Source organism: Falco peregrinus, chromosome 6 (genome assembly GCF_023634155.1).
Source record: "Falco peregrinus isolate bFalPer1 chromosome 6, bFalPer1.pri, whole genome shotgun sequence".
NCBI lineage: Eukaryota > Metazoa > Chordata > Aves > Falconiformes > Falconidae > Falco > Falco peregrinus.
Window position 1 is genome coordinate 63895592 of NC_073726.1, and position 25556 is coordinate 63921147.

At 41.9% G+C, this 25556-nt stretch overlaps 1 protein-coding gene across 3 annotated transcripts in view; it reads right to left on the minus strand.

Moving 5' to 3' along the window:
- The window catches only part of TBXAS1 (thromboxane A synthase 1), a 230993-nt gene that overhangs the window by 53753 nt on the left and 151684 nt on the right, over positions 1-25556 (minus strand). For 2 of the 3 annotated variants that reach the window (XM_005235576.4, XM_055809336.1), the window contains one exon: positions 14854-15168. The exons of the other annotated variant lie outside the window; for it this stretch is intronic. In XM_005235576.4, the coding sequence (XP_005235633.1) occupies positions 14854-15168 (315 nt within the window). The remainder of the gene's footprint in view (positions 1-14853; positions 15169-25556) is intronic. 3 annotated transcript variants of the gene reach the window in all.

A 25556-nucleotide genomic window follows, 5' to 3' on the forward strand; every position in this document is an offset into this window, starting at 1 on the left:
TAGCCTGACACGTGCACATCCTTTAATTTCTGTACACCACTAGACCTGTTGACTTCAGTGATTTGGATCTGTGATGAACATCACTGTATTTTGACTTTAAACCCATGGGGAAAACACCAGGACATTTTACAAAAGAATCCTTGTAGGATGTAAGTTAAACAGAACATGCCAATATTGTTTGATGCGTTTTTTTGTTTCATATGCCAGAACTTTTAAATTCTCTGTGTCTCACCCTGCAAAAACAGGATCATTGATATTACAAGCCTTGTAGATACATTTAAGAAGTTAGCATTTATGTATCATTTGGGTGTTATCATATGAAAAGTGTTAAAATAACCTAAAATATTTAGAAAAGATACGGTATCTTGCTCCCCCCAGCAGAAGGCTGCTGTGCTGAAGTGGCAGCGTAACAAACCTAAAGAAAAGAGTTATTTGCCTGATAGTTACTGTTTGGGTTAAACATTGGTGAGACCTGTAGGTAAAGCAACCACTTGTCTCTCTGGATAAACAGAAGAAACAGATAAGCTCTATGGCAGAATCACGTAAGGAGCATTACAGGCCCTGTGCAAAGTCGCACAGGCAACTGTCGCAAAGCAAAATGACGAGCAAGGTTATGCGCAAGGCGCCTGTAGGCAGAGTGGTTTCTTCTGGTAGTTCTCTGCGCAGACCCGTGTGTTCAGGAAAGAAGGAAAAGGATCAGAAAAGAAAAGCAAGGGAGGAAGCATCAGGCACCATCTCAGAAGTACGGCAAACTCGGCTTGGTGAGGGACTGCCGTCGTCCATGCTGTTCCACGGAGTTGTGAGCGCAGGAGCCACGTCCTGCTGCTCAGTTCCTGCTGGACTGGCCAGAAAGAGAGTTTGTACATTCCTTGTAAATAAGTAGGGTCACTTCAAAGACACTTGGATCCTAACTCTAAGCCAAACAACACAAAGGTCCCAGAATTCCAGCTGGCTACTCTGCTCAACACAGGTGATCAATGTAAACAGCCAAAAAATTATAATATGGCACAAAACCTGGCAAATGGTGGAACCTTTCTCAGTTTACAACGTGGCCACATCCACCGAGGTATGCCTTCCAGTACTGGAGCTCACACGTTCCTCTGGCAAGGGATCAAGCACTCCCAGTTTGCAACCAAATTGTGCATTTTATCTCACATTGAGCTTGCTCAGGCGACAGGCAGTATTTTAGGTAACAACCTACTACTTCTTGCTCCTTGTATCTCCATAGGAAATTGCTGGTAGTCATGACTTTCGTACTAAAGAAGGTATCAAACACATACAAATGTTTTAAAATAACAAGCCGCTGGAGGAAAAACCCACAACCTGTGACACTGTCTGAAGACACACATGCAACTGGTGTCAAACTGTGCCACTTAAAAGCACTTCTGTGGCAACCACCTATGACAGCCCAGCCTTGCATATTTGTGAATTTCTCACAGGCATGGAATAAAATGCTTTTAAACATCACCTTATTCCCCTCTACTTCTCTCCCAGCAGGAATCTCTGCTGGCTGGTTTCTACCAGGCAGACAGAGCAAGATCACTTTTTAAATAACAATTTCTCCCACTACGTGATTTCCTCGCCCCAAAGCCTGGAGATCTGAGCACTGCACCTGTAGGGCAAAGCCACATACGCTGGAGCAGGGATGTGACACCCTGGGCCACCCCTGGGGTCTGGCAGAAAGCCAGCTGTGGGATCCCCACGTACCACAGACTTTGGTGGTGAAATGCAGGGAGTTTAAGTTAGTTTCCGACGCATCCATGACAAGGAAAGCTGCTTGTGAAGACGTAATCTTCAAGAGCTGAGGGCAACAGCACAGCGCTGGAGAAGTGCCATAATCTGACAAATGGCAAAGGGGTAGCTGGGCTCTTCTCCTTGGAAAAACAGTGGGAAAACTCACCTTTGAGTGAAGGGGCATTCATAGTGCTGGCAAACTGTGAAGTGGAATTCAAGCAAGCCCCTCATGACTGCTCCCCTGCCCCACCCTGCCCCTTATGCTGAAACATCAGAGCTATCTGCCGGCGGTGCTTAAATGCTTGTGTTTTTCACATCACAGAGGCAGGAGTTTTGGACCCCCTGATTCCAATACTTACATACCTTTGGAAATTAGCATAAACATCTCAGCTGGCTACCGATGTTATTAAGATGTGCCTCCACTTGGCAATTTTTCCTTTGAAACAAAGCAAAGGCTTTCATTTGTTAAGTGAAAAATCCCCGGTGGAAACCCCTCTCTCTTTCCCTCCCATTTCTGATCCCATATTGGGCACTTTAATCTAATTTTGGTTTGAGGTTTTAGAAGCTGAAGGCTGCTTCTGAAGATCACTGGGGGAAAAGAAATCACTGGGAGGAACACCACACTTTGAACTGAACGTCCCTGGCACAATGCATATTGGAAAAAGCGCTAAGAGCATTTCCCAATCAACATAGCCGTATTTTTCACACCCGGTTAGAAGAAATGGAAACCTGTGGTAAATAATGCTGCTTTGCACAAGTCCAATTACCCTAAATGATAAATAGCCTAATTATTTTGGCTCTAGAGTCTTTCCCAAGTTCTTTATCCTTTTCTTTGTAGTCACTGTCTGCAGAACAAGAGCATTTGACTGTTACTAATTAGCAAGAGAGAAAGATGCAAGACATTTAGTAAATTCACTTCCCTTTAAATCCATCTTACCGTTATTTTTTCCCATCACAGAAAAAAAAGTAATAATTTATTTAAAAGCTGCTCTGCTGGAAGAAATTTTTTTCTCCATGACTACTCTATGATATTAAAACAGTCAGCTTTTGTTTTTTACATTCTCCGGAATACCAAAAGATTAAAGGCACAGCAAGGTTAGATTAACGCCTTGAAATTATCTGTAAGGTTCTCTACTTATCAGGCTATTAAATCTTCACTCCTGACTGCACAAAATCTTTGTCATATCATATCCTGAGTGCATATGAACTTGATGCATCTTGAAAACAAATTCCAAAAAGCAAGAGCTCTTAAAAATGTTTTGTTCCAGCTCACAATACAATGACTTTCTGACATCTTGTTACCTCCTTGTTCCTTCATTCCGATCAACAACAGCAGCAAGGCTCTGTGGATAATTGCTCAACATTCTGAACTTTTTCACTTCTTCTCAATTTTCTCCTTTAAATTTGAAGTGCAACTAGGAGTATTGAGAACTATATTAAAGTTTATTTAAAATTTCTATTGTACCAGAAAGCCAAGATAATTTTAACACATCCCTTCTTTTATACCTGAGGGCGGGGTGTGTTAAGCATAAAAATGTAAATAAATCAATAATAAAAGCATTACATATTTTTTTCTCCCACTTATTAACAGAAACTTTTCTGAAATTCAGATATTGATTAAAATGCATGTAAAATCAAGATGGTTTACCTAAAAAATAATATGATTATTTTGTTGAATTTTGAAAGCATAGTTTTCATGCAGGTGGAAAGTATTTAGTCAACAGTAATAAGGAATGAATTCCTTTGCTTGCACAACATGCCCTAATGCGTTATGCCTCAGGGGCAGCCAGGAAGGATAATTCCTAGCACTGAGAAAGTGATCAAGTTTTCAGTCTCGTTACATCCGAGACCTGACTAAGGAAACTGCAGAATTTGGTATCAGTTATTAAATGAGTCTTCATTCAAGCACCTATTTACCCATTCAGTGTTGGCTGGAAACCAACAGTGCAGTCCATACAAGCTACTGGTGTTTCTAGTGTATAGAAGTTCTCCGTCTCCCCCAGCTGAGGCCCTGAATGCCTATCTCAGCAGCTGCTACAGTGGTGAAATGCCACTACTGACCAGCCCACTTCCATAGAAAACATTTTTGGTGCACTGACCAAAACATTCAAAATGTGACTTGTTACACTGAGATACAAGTTTTTCGGTTCCTTTAAAGATTTGATTTTGGAAAAGACCTGCAACCTGTCTTTTGAAAACCAGACATCAAATGAGTTGGTAATACTAGTGAAAAATTGGTATCATCTAGTTCTCTGAGACAATGCAATCTCTATTAACTGGTGTGAAATGGAACAGTCCTCAAATAGCATGCGTTTCCTACTTTTCTTTGTGTTTTCCTGACTACTCCCTCTGCACCAGTCTTGCTATCTGGTTGAGTAAGGAAACGTTCACTCCTATCACTGGAAGACCATTACATTTCTAGAGCAAGGGCACACCCAGAAATATCACTTTTTCTTTCCTTCCATATTAAAAGGGAAGCATAAGACTAAGCAGGACAAACAATACAAAAGCCATCTCATGCTGATTAAAAGTAGCACACAAACACATTGTTAGAAATGGAAATTATTTAAATACATATGTGCTGCCAGGGTGATAGAGAAGGGGAAAAAAAGGAGGGGGGGGGGGCAGGGAGGAGGTCACAAGAAGTTCATTCTACCAAGAACTGCTTTACATAATCATGAAATGCAAACTAGTTTCCATTCCTTCTGGCACAGGCTCATTCAGCCTTCACTTTGAATGCTTATTGACAAATAAATGGACTGGTTACTTCCTATTAATGCTACCTAATTTACGTACATACCTGGAGGAAAAATTCCATTTTGACCTCACATTCATACAAGCTAAGATCATTTTTTAGCTATGAATACACTGAATACAAGTTTAATTTCTTCTTAGTTGCTGCTGGGGATTTGCTGTTTCTTAACAAATTAAGCATGTGTTCTCCTCAGCTCAGCTTTCGCACCTTATGCATATAATATGTGCAATTCAGGAATCTGTGTTGAAATTTTAGATGAAAGACTTTCTTTTCTTCAGCTGTGATTCATTTTCTCCCTCCTCCTCTCTCTCATATGCAGGCATGTGTGCACACAGGCAAGAGACTTGTTAGTTGTTTTCGTTTTATGAGCGGTTCCCCAACACTTCTTTTCTTCCTCTGCCCATGAAAAGTCCTTACCAAGAAAATAATACCTGTTTTCACAAATATCAAGAGTTGCTGCTGTCCTGACCTGGTAAAGTGCTATTAAGACAATAATTTATCTTGAAAGCATTTCAGAAGTAGACAGGTCAGTGGAGATCCCCACAGCAGATGATGATGCCAGGGCTGGACCCATGTCTTCATCCCCCAAAGAATCTGCCTGTCAGTCTGAGGACATGGAGGGATTTCATTCCAAATGGAAGCTAAATAACATAGAGCTTGAAAATGCTTCTTTGTTTAGTTTAATGCTTAATACTCCCCAGGAGAAAAGTTCCTGCCCAATGAATGTGATTGGCTGCTAACACTGAGACACAGTGTGGGGTCCTGACACAGATGTCCAAGGCCACCCTCTCTCATTTGTAAGTTTTTTCAGGGCCAGATGGTTTGGTTTCTCTGATTTCTTGCATCTGAGGTTGTGCCCATGGTTGGCTGTCCTCCCTTTCATTGTTAGATATTTTATTTCCAATTCAGCAGCACATACCTTATAGAAAAACTTTTGGTGCTTAACTTCCATGAAAAAAAACCCAACCCCAATATATGTGTTAGTACAATACTTTTCTGGACTGGACTCCTACTTCACACAGAAAAATTCCTGAGTGCTAGTCAGCCTGTCATCCAAAGATCAGGTACTTACACCTGTGAAGGGCATCCCCATTCCTGAGAAGTCATGCCACGTGTACCTCTATCTCTGCCATATGCAACTCCTCTGGCTAGACTGGTAAGCGTATGTCACTCCAAAAGTCATGGGGGTGGTGTCATTTACTGTGGTTTGAGGTTATCTCCTTACTCGCTTCTGCAAGGTTCAACTGCCCAGTGCAAAATTTGATCTACCAATTCTACCCGGAACTATGCTCCACCCTGCAAATAATGTTACCTATCTGTAGCTAAAAAGTTAACACGTACTGGTAGTTAGTACTGATTAAACATTGATATTGGTATGAATCTGGTTTTCTCTGTCCCCAGGGGAAGCATGTTGATAGCCATATAATGTCCAGAGTGGTACACAGGAGCAGTTAGTATATGAATCCTGAAGAAAACTGTACCAGTTTCTTATTTGGCAGTGACCTTTTTCCTTAGATTAAAAGCAAATATGCTCTTTCTTCCATAAAAGCCTCAGATGGAGGGGAAGAATAGAAAGATGGGGAAGATGCATCCTTCCCTTTACTCCCTCTTTAAACAAACCTGTCTAATCACATTTAAAGTACTGTATTATTTAGCATCTTCACCATTAAATGTTCCATGTCACTAGAAAAATTTATTCTTTAACATGAACCCTGTAGCAGCGATAGCGGGCCAATTATTACAAGGATGGCAAAATACCAGGAAAATGCAGGAGTGAAAATGAGTATCTGTCTAGCATACATTACCTGAGACTCAGTTTTGCTCAAGAACAGCAACAAGACAGAGTCACCGAGCAACATGTGACATTGCAAGCAGAAGATAAATTAGGCTTCATGGGCAAGAGACTGATAATCTTGAATTGAACAAATGGAAAAATAAAAGGTGTTTGGGTTTTGGGGGTGTTTTTTTGTTGGTGTGTGGGGTTTTTTGGTTTGTTTTTTGGGTTTTGTTTTGTTTTTTTACTTTGGTGAAGAGGGGTGAATTAACCCTGCAATGTCAAGAACAACAAAAAAATGCTCCTTGAAAATATAAGCACATTAATCATCTCAACAACACCTCATTCCAGGTCACATAGAACCACCAGTTCTCAGCTGTTGAAAGGATTTCCCCAGGAAAGAAATAAGTTTTTTTCATTTGGTAGGGTTCTTGGAAAAGCCAAGGAAGGGAGACAATGCCAAAATACCATTGAGATTTAAAACACTGATTTTGTTCCTATAAGCTAACAGTAGTCTTTTCAAAAAAACAAAGCCAAAACATTCCTAAAAGACACCCTGGCCTCAACTCTTGCCATATTATAAATAACCTGACTCTCCAGGAAGTGCTTTGCCTTTTTAAGAGGTACCTGTGGAGAGCAGAGACCTGTAGATACAGCGTAATAACTACAAATACATGGTAAGCAAAAGGAATTGCCCTCCTGTGGCTCCTCGTCGGTCACACTCTTCCTGCTCATCCATGCTTCCACCAAAGGATGACTGTGGCTGTCTACAAACCACTGCCTCCGTAAAGCTGGAGCATGCAACAGGGATCTTCTAAAAAGGCCTCCAGGACAACTTCTCTGGCTGGTGCTGTGAGAGTGCCTGGTACAGAGGGCAACCGTGCAAAGAGACCTGCTAAGGCTTGCACAGTGGGCAAACTGAGCCCAAGCTTTCCCCCCTAGGTGCTTTCCCTCAGCGTTTGAGTCCAGGAACAGGCTTGTGGTAAAGCAGGTGAACACGAGGTAGGCTTGAGCTCAAGGGATTTCTCATGCTACCTTTCCTTATACAGCAGAGACACAAGTCAGTAAAGACACCAAAGGGCAGAGTTTCGGAAGTCCTTAAGTGGTTGAAAGTTAGGAAAAGTTAGGAACCAAAAAAATTTCTGCTGAAGAAAAGTGACTTTCGGTCTCTTGAGTCCAAAGCCTGCATTCAAATCAGTAGAGTCTAGATACTGAGAAGGGTGGAAATGCAGGGAAAGGCTTGTTGTCTTCTCCTAACCTACCAATCTTCAACCTGTATGTACAGAAGCACCATGAGACAAAGATAGTGAACTGATTTCAGACACCATGCAATTGTATGAAGAACTACAAAAACATAACCTAACAATGTTCGGTCTTCGCATGTTTAAAAGCATCTTTTCATTTGTTACACAACATAATCGTTTGCTGACAACTGACACTCATGAATGATGTGAGGCTCTGCAACATCTTCTTAAACAAATAAAGAAATCAAAGAGGGCCGTTTCCTTCAACAGAATAAACAGCAACACCCTACAATATTGCTTGTGCTTACTGGTTTTGTATGCTTTGTGTGTGTATGGGTCTGCCTGTGTAACAGCACTCTCTTCTGCGGACTTTCTTCTGCAAACTATTTAGAATTCAGCCTCCACCATCAGCAATATTTGCTTAGTGAAGCTAAGTCTCTGTAGTTGCAAGCTTCTGACAGCATAGTGCCTTTAGATGCTGCATGAAAGGGACCAAACTCATGCAAATTCTTGTGGTAATTCCCTGACAGTGCCATCTCTCTGACTTCCACCTCTCACTAATACTCAGAGAAAGCAGCCTGTGCTACCAAGGAGATTCTCTGCGTAAACAGTTTAAAAATCTAAAGTACTCAATCAGGCGCAGAGACACCATAAAAATGGTCCTACCTCTCACTACTCTCTGGGAATTTTATGAGAAGGGACAATTCTGAAATGGCCAAAATCTCTTTACAATAAGACATCTCCATTACACTGCAGAGACATTACTGAAGGAGCTCTTCAATGCAAAGAACAGAATCTAAGTCAGTGTGAAATACCGTGACTGCACTCAAGTCAATGATGATGTGCCAAGTTACCCCAGACGAGCAACTGCCACACCCAGTATGTTTGATAAATTACAGCACCAAGGTCATAAATCATAAGGGAGGAGCTTATGTATCAGTCCAGTTCAGCCTAGCCTGTTCACAACTGACCACACACAGCAGTTAAAATGGAATTAAACCGTACCTTTTAATAAATGAAACTATGGATTGCAATGACCTTGGGCTGGCATCATTCAATACTATTGACAAGAAGGAATACGGTCAAAACATCGTCTGGTCAACATTTTCAATTAGACATACTGAAAATATTCCTAGGCCCTAGAGCAAGCAATAGAAAAGCAAATATTTACGGGAACCGGAAGATTTCTTTCCATAAAGAAAAACCCCCAAAACTCCATTTAAATAGTGAGAGAATATGGCAGGACTTTGAAGTTTCTTTAAACTTTATGGGCTCTAGCTAGTGGTGAAAAAGTGGGTAAATCACACCAGCCCTGAACAGTTACACTAGTGCTTTGTGTGGATAAGAAACTGGATGGAGTAGAGACATGCTGGGGCTTATCCTGTTCTTCAAAACCCCTCCACACTGATGTGTCTAAGTATCATATCAAGCAGTGATAAATAAGAGCTGTACGCAGCATTTTAAAAATAGAATGGAAAACTCAGTTGGTCTTGCAGAGTCTCTAATGAATGTTTTACAGTAATAAGGACCTTTTCATCTATTTACTTTTATTTACTGCTCCTGACTCTTGTGCTTTCCTTCACCTTTGACAGGGGTCTTGAAAGCATTCCTAGGGATCAGCAATGAGGAGGAGAGAGCTGCTGCTCTGTCCTTCACCAGACCTCTTCTGGCCAGCACAGAGCCCTTGCAGCCTTGCCTGTCAGTGCAGCAACATGTCTCAGGTTCTCAAACTAGCACGAGGCCTTTAATGCAACTTTTTTCTTGTGGTAATCTTTTAGTAATGAGACGTTTATGTAGACACAAGCTAAAAAACAAAACTTGTAAGTACCAACTCTTCCCATTTCTTAATGCAAGACACAGTTGTCTATAACTGAGAATGTGCAGTAAATTATTCCTGAAGCTGAGATTAGAATTCAGGGTGCTTCTTGCTCCAGATTTCTATATGCTTGGCACCTTCAAGAGTGCATTTCATTATTACATGGAGGCAGATCCCTTCATTTTTATACCTCTTTTGTTCTCCTTAGCTGCCACAAAGCATACTTCTTTCCCTCCCTCAAGAAAACCACCTCATTTCAGTGGTTTAACCTGATCTGTTTACTTTGCAACAGATCATGAGCACATACATAGCCACTTACCACATTTTACCTAAGGGCAACAAATAACTTCTTCTGAGAAGTTAACTTGCTCACTTATGTTTTTGCAATCTGTTTTGTGCCACTACTCCTCCTGCCTAAAACTGTGCAGTTCAGTAAAACAACAACAAAACGTAATTTATAATTGTGAATGACTCAGGCTTGAGAAGAAGGAGAAGGGAAGGAGGGAGACAGACATTAATATGTTAAAATTGGAAGAGAGGTAAAAAAGAGAGACCTCATATTAAGGGGATCCCCAGTGTGGAAGATGCAGCAATTTTTCAAGCCCTAAGTGCTGTGGCTTGGGACAAAACACGCAGAGCAGCTCATCTGCCCTGAACAAATGTGTGCTGCAGTCTTGCTATGCTTTTGCTAAGCACACACAAATAAGTAACAATCAACTTGCTCTTACAACAAAATAATCAGCCAGAAGTGCAAGAACTGTTCATAAATACATATCTTCTGAAAGGCTCTTTAACAGCACAAAAGGACAGTTTTTGAGTGAAAAGCAGAGGGTGAAGACCATGGTTGTATTCCTTCTCACCTGGTTAATGTGGATAAAAACATCTCTCTCACAACTGTAGAGCCTCTAACAGTTTAGGGATGGTTAGCCACAAACCCTATAAAAATAAGCTGGTTTTGAAATAGCAACCTTTTTTTCCCCCCCTCTGTCCTCTTTTACTGGTATATACCAGACTAGCTGCTCAACCGATGCGTATCACCATACCTGTACTAACACAAAACATGTTGTGCCAGTTAATAACCTTCTGAAGGTCTGACCCTTCTCTGTTGTTCTGGAAACAGATCTGTGGTCTCTGCAGAAACTAATATTCTTTTACACACAAACAGGTGTAGGCGTCCTGCCCCCACTAGCTCATATTTAACTCTGTTTTCATCTTGTTTATTTTGTCATCACAGTATCAAAGGAAGCTGCACACCCAGCAGCAAGCTTGTAGCAAATAGGTGCATCAAATTTTCAGTGAATGGCCCTTCACAGGGCACATACGACACCCCTAAGGGATTCATGGCTAGAGCTGGGTCAGCAGCTTTACAATTCAGTGCATTTGTTAAAGGAATTGTACTCAAACTTGTGTTTCCCAGTGCAGCTGGAGCAGATACAGGCATTTACAGGTGGAATGGGAAGATGCAGTGTGGTGGCAGTAGTCGCCACTCAGTACCCTCTCTCTCCTTCCTTGGAGACAATGAAAAGCTGTGCACTCACTTTCCCTACAACCCAAAGATCCAGATAGAGGTGAGGAGGGCAATAACCTGTGTTGTCCTGCCCTCTACAATAACCGAAGATAGAGGTTTCTCCTGCTTGCCAGCCTCTAAAATGGGCTGGGTGCCTCTTCTCACTTTCAGGGAAAGATACATCATCAAGCCTCCACATGGAGCTATCATCCAAGAGAAGACCTAAAAAGTCCTTTAGTGAACAGATGAGGAAGGTCCTGGAGGTAAAACAAAAAAGGTTATAGCCTGTGACTCGCTCCAGGCGCTGTTTTCTGAGGACGCTTGCCTGGAAGTGCCATTTCTACAGTGTATTCAGGCAGCGTGGTGGAGGGAGGCAGAGATGTCTCCCAAGACAGCTCTGAGACAAACTTGGCTGAACACGACACAGCAGTACAACACAGTCAGACCTGCCCCTCCTCTGGGCTCCTGACTCCCAGCACAGCATTGGGGCTAGACCATTTCCAGCACCTAACCTCGTATTTCTGCACCACGCCACAGCAGCTTGCACCAAGGGATCTCTAACACAGCAGTGCCTTGGCTTTCTCCCTCCCCTTTATGTTGTCCCATTCTGCTAAGGTACCCACTGTGCAAGCAGGACAGATTAATATCAGAGCAAACTCAGGGGCATCCTCAAGTAGAGCACCCAGAGCCACCAAAATACTGCTGTACTCCCAGATCGACCAGCCTTGCTCTCCTTACTGGCTATCACAAGGTCACTGTGCTTTGAGTTTTTGACTGGTGTGCCAAAAAATCTGGAGCTGTGCCTGTCACTTATAGCACCCCTTTCTCAGATGGGTCTCACATGTCTTTATAAACTTTAGTAAATTGAGTGTATAAATCACTCTGTCTACCACCAAAGTACAGCCATCTCTGGGATGATACACAGGAGCTGCTGTAAAATCAGACCACAGCTTTACACCACAGATTAGGGCAATAAAACATGCTGCATGAGGCAACTGAAGTGTTTGGAGGAAGGAAGGGGGACATGGTGGAGAGCATTTTGTAGTTATAATTACCTGAGTATAAATCTGGCTGAAGGGGGTACTGTGTTTAACACTTGTGTATCTGCAAATCAAAGCAGTCTTGCACCACCTGTCAAAACAACCTGACTGTACCATTCTCCATGTTTTGGCCTTCTAAAGCCCTTCCCTTCTGAAAATTGCAAAGCACCTTGAGCAAAGCTGATGTGCTGAGTACAAGCAACAACCTAATCAAATTTCTTAGCAACTGACTTGATAACTAACTGTGAGCCTGTAGCTGCTATGCCCGCTCCCTTCCTCTCCCTTGCATGACAACTGAACATAGCATCTATATATACCCTGTTTTAAAATAGCTTCTGCTCCCGTAACTTGCAAACTGTTTGCATAGATCTTACTTTCTAGGCTAAAAGTAGTTAATTGCAGGCACTAAGGGGACTGAACTGTTGCACCCTTTTCCTTATTCTGGGATGGGCTCCTTGAGCAGTGCAATGCCCCCCCTCCCCCCCGCCCCCCAATCATGAAATGTTTATAATAGGAAATCTTTTTAAGGATGGGGCTGCACAGATTAGATCTATGCATTTCCTGGTATCAAGGACACCAGATGAATAGTTATCCTTCCCTCCCTCTTCTCCTTGGCCATACAGCCATATATGCATCATCTAAAGCTAAACCTGAAAACTAGTAAAGTATGAGGAAGAGATCTGAATGCTTCTTCCAATCAATATATGACGTGAGACCGCATGGTTTGGGATTAGGCACCACACAGACTGTGTACAGTGCTGACCTGCAAAGACCATGCATTTCATTTGAGTCCCACATCTCTACACCAAGTTTTGACTTCTCTGCCACAAGTGTCGCTAGCTCTAGAACCTCCCCTAGATACTGCAAAAGCTAAAATTATTAGCAAAATATTCCTGTTAGAGAACCGAGAGAGTCAAGCATTACGTGTTTGAATTGGATTATTATTGAAATAATGATATTAGTGAGTGACACCTCAGACAGACCATACACAACACAGGGTCCATTTAGTTCTCTAGCTTGGACCTGGAGTACACTCACATGCAAGTCTCTTACACTGGTTCACACTGCAGTCGTGAACCGCAAAGCGAGAGCTCCTTTAACTGGAACTAAACCAGAAGATTGGTCCAACTGCTAAGGGGAATTTGGTACACAGGACCAGACTCAGACCAACCCAAAATAAACTCCTGAAGTGTGTACAGTGTGCACCCAACAGTTCCCACTACCAACTGTGCTAGATCATGAATCTGTGTCTCCAAGACCACACCTCTTGCTAACTTAGACACAGCCATAAACATGATCTCCCTATGTGAAATGTCCGTAAGCGACTGGCCAGTTAATGACTGCTTGCAGTCAGCTTCCTATGCACTTACATGGAGAAGTTTATTAATTCATATCCCCATCTACAGACAGATGTGAATGGCATCACGTACCTATCACACTGGATACCTCTCCCAGCAGTTTCGCTTTGGTTTCTTAGGCTGTCAGTTTTCAGGAACTGGCGAGGAGATGAACCATATTTTCCTTGGGGCTGCATAATAGGAGTTTCTATGTGCAATTCGGCCACTGATATTAACAGTAACTGCACATACTGCAGGCCAAGTTGCACCTTCACACCTTCACAAGTCTTAAGGAAGTCAATTGAACTAACCAGACACAAGGGCATAATAAGGTCTGCTGTATTTGCATGAAACAAGTAAATACGTTCCAGCTGGAGTGTTGTAGACTTAATAACCTAAGAATATAACCCGAGCCCTATAGGTTAGGACACAACACATCAACGGTTCCATTGTATTGACTTAACTCACACCAGAGGTATGAAGCATGCACCAAGAAAAAGTCCTGTGGATCAAATTGCGCAGTCCTAACCTCCGCTGCTGTCATCCATCTGCACCCTCAGAGCAAAACCAATCTTAGACAGAGAATCACCATGCTCAGAACCTCATCATGCAAGAGAAAAGACCACATTTCCCAAGTACCCAAATCCTGGCTTTTATGTTTGCACAAGCAAAAGGAGAGAAATAGTAGCTTTTGAATGGGCACACTTTGCACAATCAAGAATTTTCTTTTACCAGCAAAGCAGAAAATTATACAACTCTTTTCTTGTTCTGTAAGTACGACACAGAGGATGGAATGCATAAAAAGCATGAAACTCCCCAAACTCTATAGTTAGGACTTTCAACATGCAAATCCAGCAGCTAAAAAACTGCAAGAGAGCCATGCCTAGTGTCATTTTATTCCTGTTAGCTTCATGATCCACTATAAAAGTGTTCATGAAAGAAAAAGACCCTCAATCTGAATTCTTGTAACTAACAAGTTGTGCAGAGCATGTAGGGTGGAAAAACGGCTGCTGCATGGTCTGCTAGATACACCAAATATTGTCAATGGTTATCCAGGAAACATAAATGCCCTTGGTAAATACAGATAGTGAAGAAGTAGGAATTTGAACACAGCATAAGAGAGTTAGATACTGTGATTTGTTTGTTTTTTTTTTTAAAGCACACGTATATTCTGCTGCTGAAGAAAAAAAAATAGAAGTATGAACATCTCAAGCAAAGCTTTGCAGTTTGTGGTTTGTAAGAACACTGTTTATGTTCTTACCAAGATCAGTAAATAAAATTGACCACAAAAACAAAAAATAGTATCAGGACAAGAGATAAAAAAAGAAAAGTTCTGGTTTAGAGTCTGGCAACAGCTGGTTTATTTCGGTAATGTAAAATATTTTGTAAAGGGTAAGCTTTCACCGTGACACAAAGTTTCTGAGCAATCTCTTCAGTTGCTGTAAAGTGACATTATTTAACTGTTTCAAAAAACCCTACCTCAAATAGATTAATCTTGGGTTTTTTTGCTGAAAATATTAATAAAATGTTAGTATATGAACACATAACTGAGGCAAATAGGGGTCATGCAGGTGCCACAGTGGCACGACAACATTCACATTGCCTTGTTCCTTGCATGAAGCTTCACATCAGCACATTGTACTCACGTGTTTTGCTGAGAACTCATCAACCTCCTGAAGCACCTTCTCCTGGCACTCTGGGTTGGTGGCTAGCAAGTATGTGGCAAAGGACAGTGTGCTAGTGGTGGTCTCATACCCAGCAATCAGGAACAGGAAAGCTTGGCCTGCTATCTCATCCTCTGTTAACGTCTTCTGAACCTTTTCAGATGGGGCCCTGCCAGCAAGAGGTGCCTCATTCTGGCTGGAAGCGGCAGATGGACTGATCACATCCAAACACCCAGCTGCCAGGGAGTCAGCTGAGTCGCGGGAGTCGAGCATCCACTGGAGAAAATCTCTGCGCCTCTGCAGAATACAGGATGAGAAGCAGCACAAAGAATGGGTCACAGACCAAAGCCTTTACCCATGGAGGATGGAAGGAGAGAGCTGCTTCCTACTTATACTGCCCACTGTATAAAACCTGCCCCAGTGGCCACTTGGCTCCCACAAAATGGCCACCAGCCTTTCACTGAACAATGAGACTTCTATAGATCAGCTGGAAATGCTGTCACTAAGAGCCTGTCACTGCTTTCTTCCCGGTGGGATGAGACTGATCTGCCCTCAGTACATAACAGGTACATATTTTCCCAGAGGACTGCTAATGGCCAGCTCCATACACAGCTTCTTTCATTCTCAGGGTGCGTTCTTGGCACTTGCTGAAAATAAGGGGACTGACACAGTCAATGTACAGTCCCATGTGCACCTGCCAAGTGGAGGTGGCACAACTCATGCTTGGAGGAGTTGGCCCATCTGCTTGGAGGCATCATCCTTATTTGTTCACATGGTCTAAAGCATGAAGGTCATCACATAGGTTTAGAGTTGCATTTACAATGATTTCTGTGCCAGCTTAAAAAGACAGGACTAGAAACCGAACTCAGTAAATTGGTGCATCTTTTTATGAGAAAGTACAATTATGAACACTTGCATCAACATAGCACTTTTAAATTATTTTTTTAAAAAACATATTTGCAGAAACACATAACAGTAAGCATTTTTCTACCGTAAAACCTGTTTGGGTGGCTTGGCTTTGCAAAATACTCACTGAATGATTCTGCTGTTGTGAAAACTGCTTTCTTTCATGCTAGTTTCTGACAGAAAAACTCTAATAAACAGACCTATGGACAAGAGTGAGTTGACTCCAAACCAGTCTGGACAGCAAGCTTGATTAGTCTTTGAAATATAACCCAAAAGGTTCGAATTGACTTTTGGGAGTGGGCATAATAGAATTGTGCTGAACCTAAGCCATAAGGCTATGTGATTGATTTTCAATTCCTCAAATACCAACAGAATACATGATAGCTCAAGGACTTAGAAGTGACTGCAGTGCCAGAACATGACAACTTGTACAGTGGGATGGACAAAAGAAGGGACCAAGTCTTTCTTCAAAAGAAAAAAAAATGCTGTAAAGCTGCATTTATCTGTTAAAAACAAATCATTTGAATGATTTCTTGGATCTGATGAATGAGAGATAAAGTAGAAAAAGACAAAGCCAGAGAAAAGGACAGGCAAACAAGATAAGAGTAAGGAAGGGCTAATTAATTATAAATGTCAAAGAACTTAATCAGATTTATTTTTTTCACACAACACGGGAAAAGAGAGCAGTGAGACAACAAAAGAGAAGAAATTTTAGTGTCCTGTGCTTATCTCTTCTGCCAACAAACTGTTCTGAGCTGTCTACAGGCAGAGAGGAATAATTATTTTGAGGTTTCAGTAACACAAGGGATTGGCACACTGCCTCTTTAACAGTCCTTTCCCTCCACCCCACAGAACCTTTTTATTTTGCAGGTGCACCATAGCACACCTTGCACTCTGGTGCACCCAAGAATCAATGCTCCAGGTAATAGTTAATGCCACTCACAGCATGCTTAAGGACAACAAATTGGCCTGCCAAACTGCTTCACCTCCAAGGCATGGGATACATGCTTTTCCCCCAGCAAGTGAAGGCACACAAAGCAACATTATATATATTGTGCTCTGTGACTTAGGCACAATTTTCATATTCAAATTGGCCATGCTTCCTTGGTCTCTCATTTCTAATACAGCAAGCCAATATTTGCAACTGCCCTGCCACAGTCATCCTCCTCCAGCATGATGGGATACCTCTCTTTTATGTTCCTCTAGACTGGAGGAAGCAGCACTTCATGCATGCTTCAGTTATGCATAGCTAAAAAGCTCATTCAACTTTTCCAGGAAGGGCTTTATTCACACTTTGGGAGTCCGTCTACTGCATAACTCAGAGTCCAACTCTTTGGCATAGCCTATGCTTCAGGAATTTTCCTGGTACATATATTTGGGTTAGGTAATTTTTTAAATTAAAAAAAAAACAAACACAAAACAGTCCAGTTCCAGTGTGTGCATTAATGTGTGGATAAACTAGTCCAGTATAGCAGTGAACTGCAATAGTAGAGGTATTCCCTTTTACCCGTAAGACCAGTCATCATCACCTAAACTATCTTTATAGCATATAAATACATTCATATTCAACAGAGTTGTAGCACTGTAACATACTATAGCTCAAATGGTATATAACATTTGGTATGGTTCTGCATTCATCCTTCTCTAGCTGTGAATTTTCTTGTAAACAAACCCATTGCTCTCTGAGGGTTTGCAGTTCCCAGTTAGCTGAGTCTGGTCTTGTATTTAGACAACACACTCTCCAGAGACCCTATAAGATGTTTCTCTAGCCTTAGACAAAATCAGGTCCTGGCCTTATACAAAGCATCTGGTTATTGCTATGATAGTAAAGTAATGATCATAATGACTCGTGAATAAAATTTCATTCGTGAGAATTTTTGCTGAAAGCAAACTTAATGAATGCTAGCACAAGTGCATACTCCCAAGAATGTGCTCTGAAATGCCTCTGTGGCCATTTTGAGGAGCTCTTTTTATTACTCACACAATATATTTGTTTAGGAATTTAAAAGCTTGCCTTGTTGCAGAATCTGTTTATAAGGTCACCCTATCGAGAAACAACTAGATACCTTATCTGTGCCATGTAATTTGTTCACAGGTAAGCAGGGGTCACTAAGAGCAATGGATTCATAAACAATCCTTACAAAAACAACATTCATTTGTAAATACTACTTGAATAATAGTGGGGAAAAAAAGGCATAAAATTAGAAGGATGCAAGCTTTTTTTCAAGATAATTCTACACAGTGGAAGGAGCTGTATTTTAGGAAAGCTACTCTTCCTTATGGCTCATTCTACTTCACTCTAGGCATCAGTATAGAAAGCAACATAAAAAATCGTCATCAACCCAAGCGAGAGAAAAGATTTCCAGGGTTATAACCAGTCATAATGAAACATATTTTTCTTCCACACCATCAGGATGGAAAAATCACTCTGACTCAAAAACCTAACAGTGGCAATAGAAGCAAACACTAGCATAAAACCGAATGTAATTGGATTGTTAAGTGCTAGAAATGAGGAAAAGGTAGCCCATGAAAATTCACAGGGGTTTTCTGCACTTTGGTTGATAGCAGGGAGGGGCGGGGGTGGGGGGTGGGGTAAGGAAGGTTTTTTCAGTTTGACAACAACAGACCAGGTACTGACAGTGTCACTGCACAAAAACATTCTCTGGTCATCACGTACAGCTGCTGGCTTCCTTTTTTCCATCGAGGATATTTGTTTGATTTCCCTCACAAAAAGCAGAAGCCTGTAATAGCCTCTATCCTGTCCTCTGACACTTGCATAGTTATGTTACAATGGCCTCAGAAACAAGTTCCCGCTTCAAAAAACGGTGTGCCAATGCGATGGCCTCTTGTTTTGCCCCTGAACAACACAGAGCCTATCATTAAGCCAATGAAAATTGCATGGAAAGCTACTATTTGAAAAAATCTAATTTGAACGCAGTATGGGACAGGGTGCATATCTAACTTGGTGGTGACACAGACATCCCCTTTGAAATATATAATAAGACAAGCCCCGCTTTCGGCTTCCCCAAGATAGACACCTTGCAATATATTTCCTGACACCAGTGTTCTGGGCTGTATCATTTCTCTCATTAGTCTCCTTAAACATCACCTGGCCATGCAGAGAAATCATTCTGCACAGAAGCGTAACAAGCTATGTGCTACACACTGGAAGAATAGATGTGTGCTATACCAGGGAAGGCCAATTCGGCGGTATCTATCACCCCTCCTCAAATCACTGCTTTTAAGTTTTGCAGCTGTCAGAAGACGACAGATATATCGCTCACATGCATGATGTATCATGACTTTTCTCACAGGAGGCAAGGGTCCTGGGGGGCGAGGGACATCTCCAGCTCTTTCCATCCTAAACAGGGAACTGTGTTTTCATATCTAAGATCGACATACCAGATGACGTTTTGGCAAATTCATCGCTGCTTTGGGGATCGAGGGGACCCTTGGGTTATGCTTTTGGTAGAGAGATTGAGCCATTCAACTTCTCTGCAAGGTGAAGTAAAAAATTGCTGAAGGAATATGCCAAATATATATCAGCTGGAATTTTTGTTCTTAATGCTGTGATTCCAGTTGTGTCTTCTGCAAACTATAATCAGATTTTCATGACTGATAGTTCAGCTCCCTGTTTTGGGTTCAAAAGAGCCCAGAACTACAGAAAGCAACTTAAAAATTAATTGAGGAATCAAACTAGATGACATAATTGGTTGATATTCTGTAAAGCACTTGCTGTGGTGCAAGTCATACAAATGTGATGCTGCTAATATAATGCCATTCACAATAAACTGTGCAGAACCTCCTAGCTTTTCTCAAATGCTCTGATGGCATCTCAGAAAAGCAGAAGCTAAGCTTCAGAATCCTTATCTAACAGGTAGTAAGCTCACACCTCGTATTATTTCTGTTTCCTACAAACCTGTACAAACTCTGCTGTATTAGTTTGTATCCAGCTCACTTTTTGTGAGTCTGAATAGCAACCATCTTTTAGGTGAGACAAACCTGTGTCACCCTGACATTATCAGTAAAGCACTGTGGTAGCTACCCAGACCCTTTTGAAAAAGCACAAAATGCAGTGCCACTAAAATTATAATTTTGTCAAACTGCTTTGAAAGGATCAAATTCAACCCCTCCCTAACACTTGCAGGTATGATTTTTTTGTCAGTGAAATCACAAAAAAGCCAGTCTCTCTGCCAATACATACAGTCCCTAAACATTTCAGAAATTGTTCTTTTGCCTTGTGCATGAACCCAGAAGCTGGAATTAACTGAGAGGCCAGAGCTGATCGCCCTCTAATTTGTGTATCTGAAGGCTGAGGTCATGGTGCTCTCAGGGGTGATGCTCAGCTCTGGAAGGACCTGGCGACTGTGGAACTGCAGGGTACAGCGGTTGTTCAAGAGTGGCTGGGAGGCTTTCGGTCTGGCAGAAAAAAACCCCTTTTGTTCGCATGTGTTAACATCAGCTGGTGAAACCACTGTAATGTTTTTATTGCAAATAGGCTGAATGTCTGAAGGCAGGCATGTCTTACAAAGCAATATAAGTTGCATTAAAAATTCTGAGCAAATTTAAAGGAAAAAAAAAGTTCACGGAGTACCCACTTGGAAAGTGGAGCAGTCTTTTTCCAGTCTGGCCTGATCTTAACATTTGTAGTGAAATTCTACACTGAGAAGGTTTTGTATAACTTTGGACTTGTTCTGATATTTTCGTACATTATCAACGCTAAACTCTTAGGCAAGTTTCTGGCAGCAGTTCACGGCAATGAGGGAGCACTGTGAGTGTTCAGTGACACCACATTTGATGTCATAAGCCACAGCAACACCTTTGCTTTCTACTTGAAAGAAAAAAGAAATGTCCCTACAATAATGTTGCAAAAAGGCTACATGAGATGCTAAGCAGGCCTAGATGGGGCAGGTACGTCAGCAAATTGATGAAAGCACCTGAGCATGGGAAGTATTAAGCACTGTAACAAAACATATCTTCTATATGCTACCAATAATATTAAAAAAACCCACAACAACAACAAAAAAAACCCAAACCAAGTAAGTGTAAATTCAAGTATGACATGGATTTTATAGGCTCAGTTTGCCACTAAATCTGCAGTGGCCAGTATGAATTACCAGATAAAGCACTGACCTCCACAGGAGCTGAGATACTTCAAGCTGCACTCCCTTTTTTGCCTTTAAAACATAGCTATAACTGGTGTGGCTTCTCCATCTTAAAATTGGTACAACACATCACATTTTACAAAACCCCGTGAGGAAAAAAGCTAATGATGATCTCAGAAAACCCTTTAAGACCTAGGATGAAAACAGATGTACAGAGGCTCAGAGCTTCAGGCAAAAGCACCATCACATGGGGGAAAGAGGCCTGGAAGGATCTCAGTAAGTTATCTACGCCATTCCCTTGCCATGAGGCAGCATCAGCCAAACCAACACTGACAGCTGCTTGTCTAACCTGTTCTTAGAAACCTAGCCAAACTCCAGCTTCCCACAGCCCCCCCAGGCAGTCCACCCCAGCACTGAACCATCTTCATCACTGGAGAGGATTCCCCTGCTCCAGTGAGTCACTGCAGATTGCTACATTTCACCCAGCTACACCGGTAACATCTGAGGCTCCACAACCTGTACTTGTACATGTATCTCATATATATATATATTTATAACTTCAGTAGGCCTTTAGCAAAGCATGATGATAACAGAAATATCATACTACTGAAAAATACAAAACTATTTTCATGTGATACTATCTCCTTTCATGAGGCAAGAGAGAAGAGTGCTCAGGTACTGCTGGTTTCTTCCTCAAAAATTTTGCACTTTTCTGACCTTCAAAATGCAAAGTTAAAGTAAGAGGTTTAGTAATCCACAGAGGCACAGGCAAACCTCATTTGACCTGATAATAAAGCTGGGGGGAATTCTCAAAACGAAAATTTTGTTACGGACCCACCTCACTTCAGCTTAAACCGCTGCAAGCGGCACTGGAGGGCTCACATCTTGAAACAACAGCTGCCTCCTCGAGATGTTCCCACATAGTCCAGGGATGGGAATAGATTTGAATTTCAGATCTAACTGTTAGCTAGTGGAGAGAGAGCAAAGAACTGTTTCTAGCTGAGACAAGCTTAACATAGCTCTTCGGCTCTTGTAGAAGCAGGCTGGTTATAATCTTAAGTGTGTGGACCTGTTGACTGTGAGCTGCAAAGACCCTAGCTGGAGGCCTAACTTAGCTGAAGTGATACGTAGGATGAAGAGATACTACAATTAGGGGAAAGAGAAAACAAGGCATACAGCTATGTGATTGTTTCATTAATTCTGTGGGCCCACAGAGAAACCTATGGCTTGCCAAGAGAGCTGGAAACCCTTCCAGTAGTTCTTCAGTGTAAACCCAAGCGATTGCTTGCAGCCTGGTCCATTTACACCCCTAATGAACTGACCGTGGTCTCTGACTCTGGGGACTTTCCTTCCAATACGAGGCTGAGCAGAATGAGCTGGGCATCTACAAGAAGCACTAAGTTTCTCCATGAAATTCAGTCTAATGGCAAACAAGTGTCATGCACTGTGGCAGCTGGTTGGCATCTCTGCTGCACTGGGCTGGCAGCCTCAGCCCAGAGCACGGCACGAGAGTACATCCGTCCCAGCTCCCTCCATCGTGTGCACACATGGGGAAGGCTCAGAATACAGCCCAAAGTTCAATGGCTAGGGAGTCTCATCCAGTTTTCCCAATCCCTGCATCACAGCGAGCGAGAGTCACTGGTAGAAAATTAACAGTGGACTGCAACCTCCTTATTCTGTATTTGCAAAACATTCAGGATAACAACACTCCGATCATGACTCCTGGCATTATTATCAGAGTACAAACAACAAATACTGGATTTGTGTGTGCAGTAGCTGAGCTTCTCCTGCCCCACACGTTTTGCCTCTTGGAGGTGGAGGAGTGAGGTTGTCAGAATACACAGCAGGCAAATACAGCAAAAGAAGAAATAACTGGGCGCTGGGGAAGAACAGCTTGGGCCACCACCGTGCCCCTCTCCCCGCCATGCATGCCAGCGTGTGGAACAGGCACTGAGTCCCCACTCAGCATTAAGCTGACCACACTGTTGCACACTGTATGCATGCCTCCTCTCCCAAAGTTTATCTGGCCTCCTGGTAAACCATCTGACACTCCTCCCCTCCGCTCTTTGCAGGAGGAAGGGAGGACACAGGAAGGGAGTGTTTAGGATAAGTGTCTGACACCCAGAAACTTGACCCTCTGCTGACTCAAATTGCTGACTAAAGGCTGATGCTGCAGGCAGCTCTCTGTTCCTTTTCTATTTGCCACAGATCATAATTGTATTTGCTTAAATTGAATTCCTGATTAATAATCAGTTCTGGTTTTAGCAGTTGCCTGACATTCAAGAAAACGCACAGGAATGTCATTATTGCTTCTTTGTTATTTGTTCTTCCTGCCCCATGCTTGCAAAGCCCCACCACCCACTCCAAAGAGCTGTCAGGACGTGTTGGGGTCATCCTGGGAATTTACTGTTCACATCCTGTCCTCCCTCATATCTCCTTATGGTTTGTTCATGATCCTTTCTTTCTGCATCACATTACATATAGATTGCACACATTTTGAGAGAAGGAACACCTCATTATTTGGTTTTGTGATGGCCTTAAGTAATCCTGGGTAACTAAAAAGTGTCTTTTATTTAACTATACTTATGGATGTGAGACTGATATAAATGACGTGTACTGTTACAAAAAAGTACAGTTAATGTTATTTATGTTCTTTATTAACAATATGGAAAAAACTTGCCTTTTTTATTACTTCTCTAAGCAACTACTCTCCATTGCTGGTGGGCAATCCTACTGCTGGCTTATCCATTCATGATCACGCCTGCACCCTACATTAGGATTTATTCTGGATCTTCAGCTATATTAAACTGGCTTTTGCCCTATAGTACATAAATTGCCTCTGTATCTGACTCTCCTCTTGTGTGCATGAAGGGGTACAGGTTTCTAACACAGTGGGTGAAAGGGGCATTGGGAAGGAAAGGATTATGTTCAGCTACCCAGTGACCAATAACAAATTGTGTTATCCTCTGCAGTTTCATGGATGCTGGGTTCAGTTATGGGTTTTATCCAATAGATGGCTCCTCGGTAGCAGGAAGGATTCTCCCCCTGCTCTCCTTTCCTTCAGAGTTTCAATACGACTTTCTAATATTTACACAGCTATTATCTTGCAAATATAGGCATTTTGTGCACACTGATAAACACACATAAGAAGCATGTGTGTGTGAATTAAAGAACAAAAGAAAAATTAGATGGCATTTTATATATTTCATGCCTCTTTGTCCTCTGCCAGTACAGGGATGAATGAAAAATTACAATCAGGCAGCCCTGTGGTCTGGAATGCTTCCTAAAGTCAAACTAAAAAAAAACCCCAAACTACTTCAGAAACACATGAATATTAACAGCATGTCAGAATACCAGCTGTCTTTCTCCCCAAAAATATGAGGACATCTCCCACATCTTACATATCCCTGACTGAGCAATACTTAAGCAACTTACAGGCATCATTATTCCTCTGTCAGCGAAAGATTTTTCACAAGGAAAAAAAAATCCTATGTGTAATTATCAATATAATGAATGAGGAGAGCTCTGTATAATTGGCAGGGTGCAAGTTAACATCATTATGAGCAATGCTGCCACTTCTGAGATGGCGAAAGTGAATATGCTTTTGTTGTTTTCCAGAAAAACATAATCAGAATAATAATAGCAAAACCCGAGACATTAATTACATTCAGACAAATCATGTTTATCCCATACAGGCACTTGTGACTTCTCTGAATCAGAAGAGCAGTTCCCAGTCATTTCTCTTCTGAAATTTACCTTGTAACTCATTCAGATCTTGTCAAACACCTGGCAGTACCCTCACTTTGGGAACTGTGACCCTGTGGTCAGACCACATGATCAAGTGAAAAGTGAAAACAGAACACCCATAATAAATCTCAAAGAAGCCAGACCACGGCTATTTAAATACCTACGGCTTAACACTTCAGTGGGGCACAACTATAAGCCCACTATACCTGCTGTTAGCATCTAAAATAATAACATTCCTAATAACAACCTTTATCCTTGAAATATTAAGCTGCTTTGAAAAGAGGGGGAAAGGTACCAGTTTACTATAACTATTTATAAAAATATATAGCATCTCAGTACTATTATTATTCTTACAGCCGTAGTAACTGTCAAGAAAAAAAATAATGTTTCTTCTCTGTTCAAAGCTGAGCACAATCACTGTTTACATTTCAGTGCTCCAGAAGGACTTGCCTAATTCCGTAACTCAAATCAGCTTTTTGCTAGCTAAAACCTGGAACATTCAAACCAGCTTGCACTTTGCTCACTCCAAATTAAGCTCATCAGCATGCTTGATCATGGACTGTTACCTACCGCTTCCCTTTACTCCTGAGTGGACACCCCAAACAGCCCTCCAGCCTAATGGGTACCGTGCAGAGAAACAGCACTCGGCGTAAGGGCCCTCTGGAGCAGGGGAACAGCCATGGCATTGCTCTTAAACTGTGCAAGGAGCAGATGTAACCCCTGGCCAGTCCCGATACTGGTGAAACACAAAAGCTCCATCTTCCCTCTTGTATCTCTCTTGGGATGCTGCAGCTGGCAGAACTTACCCAGACCCAAAGCCAAGCCTGCAGACTTTCAACCTCCCCCTCTTTTTAAGGGGGCAAGTCACAAACACACTGAATATCAGAGTTCACAACTGAAATACTGACAATAATTTTCACTGTGGAG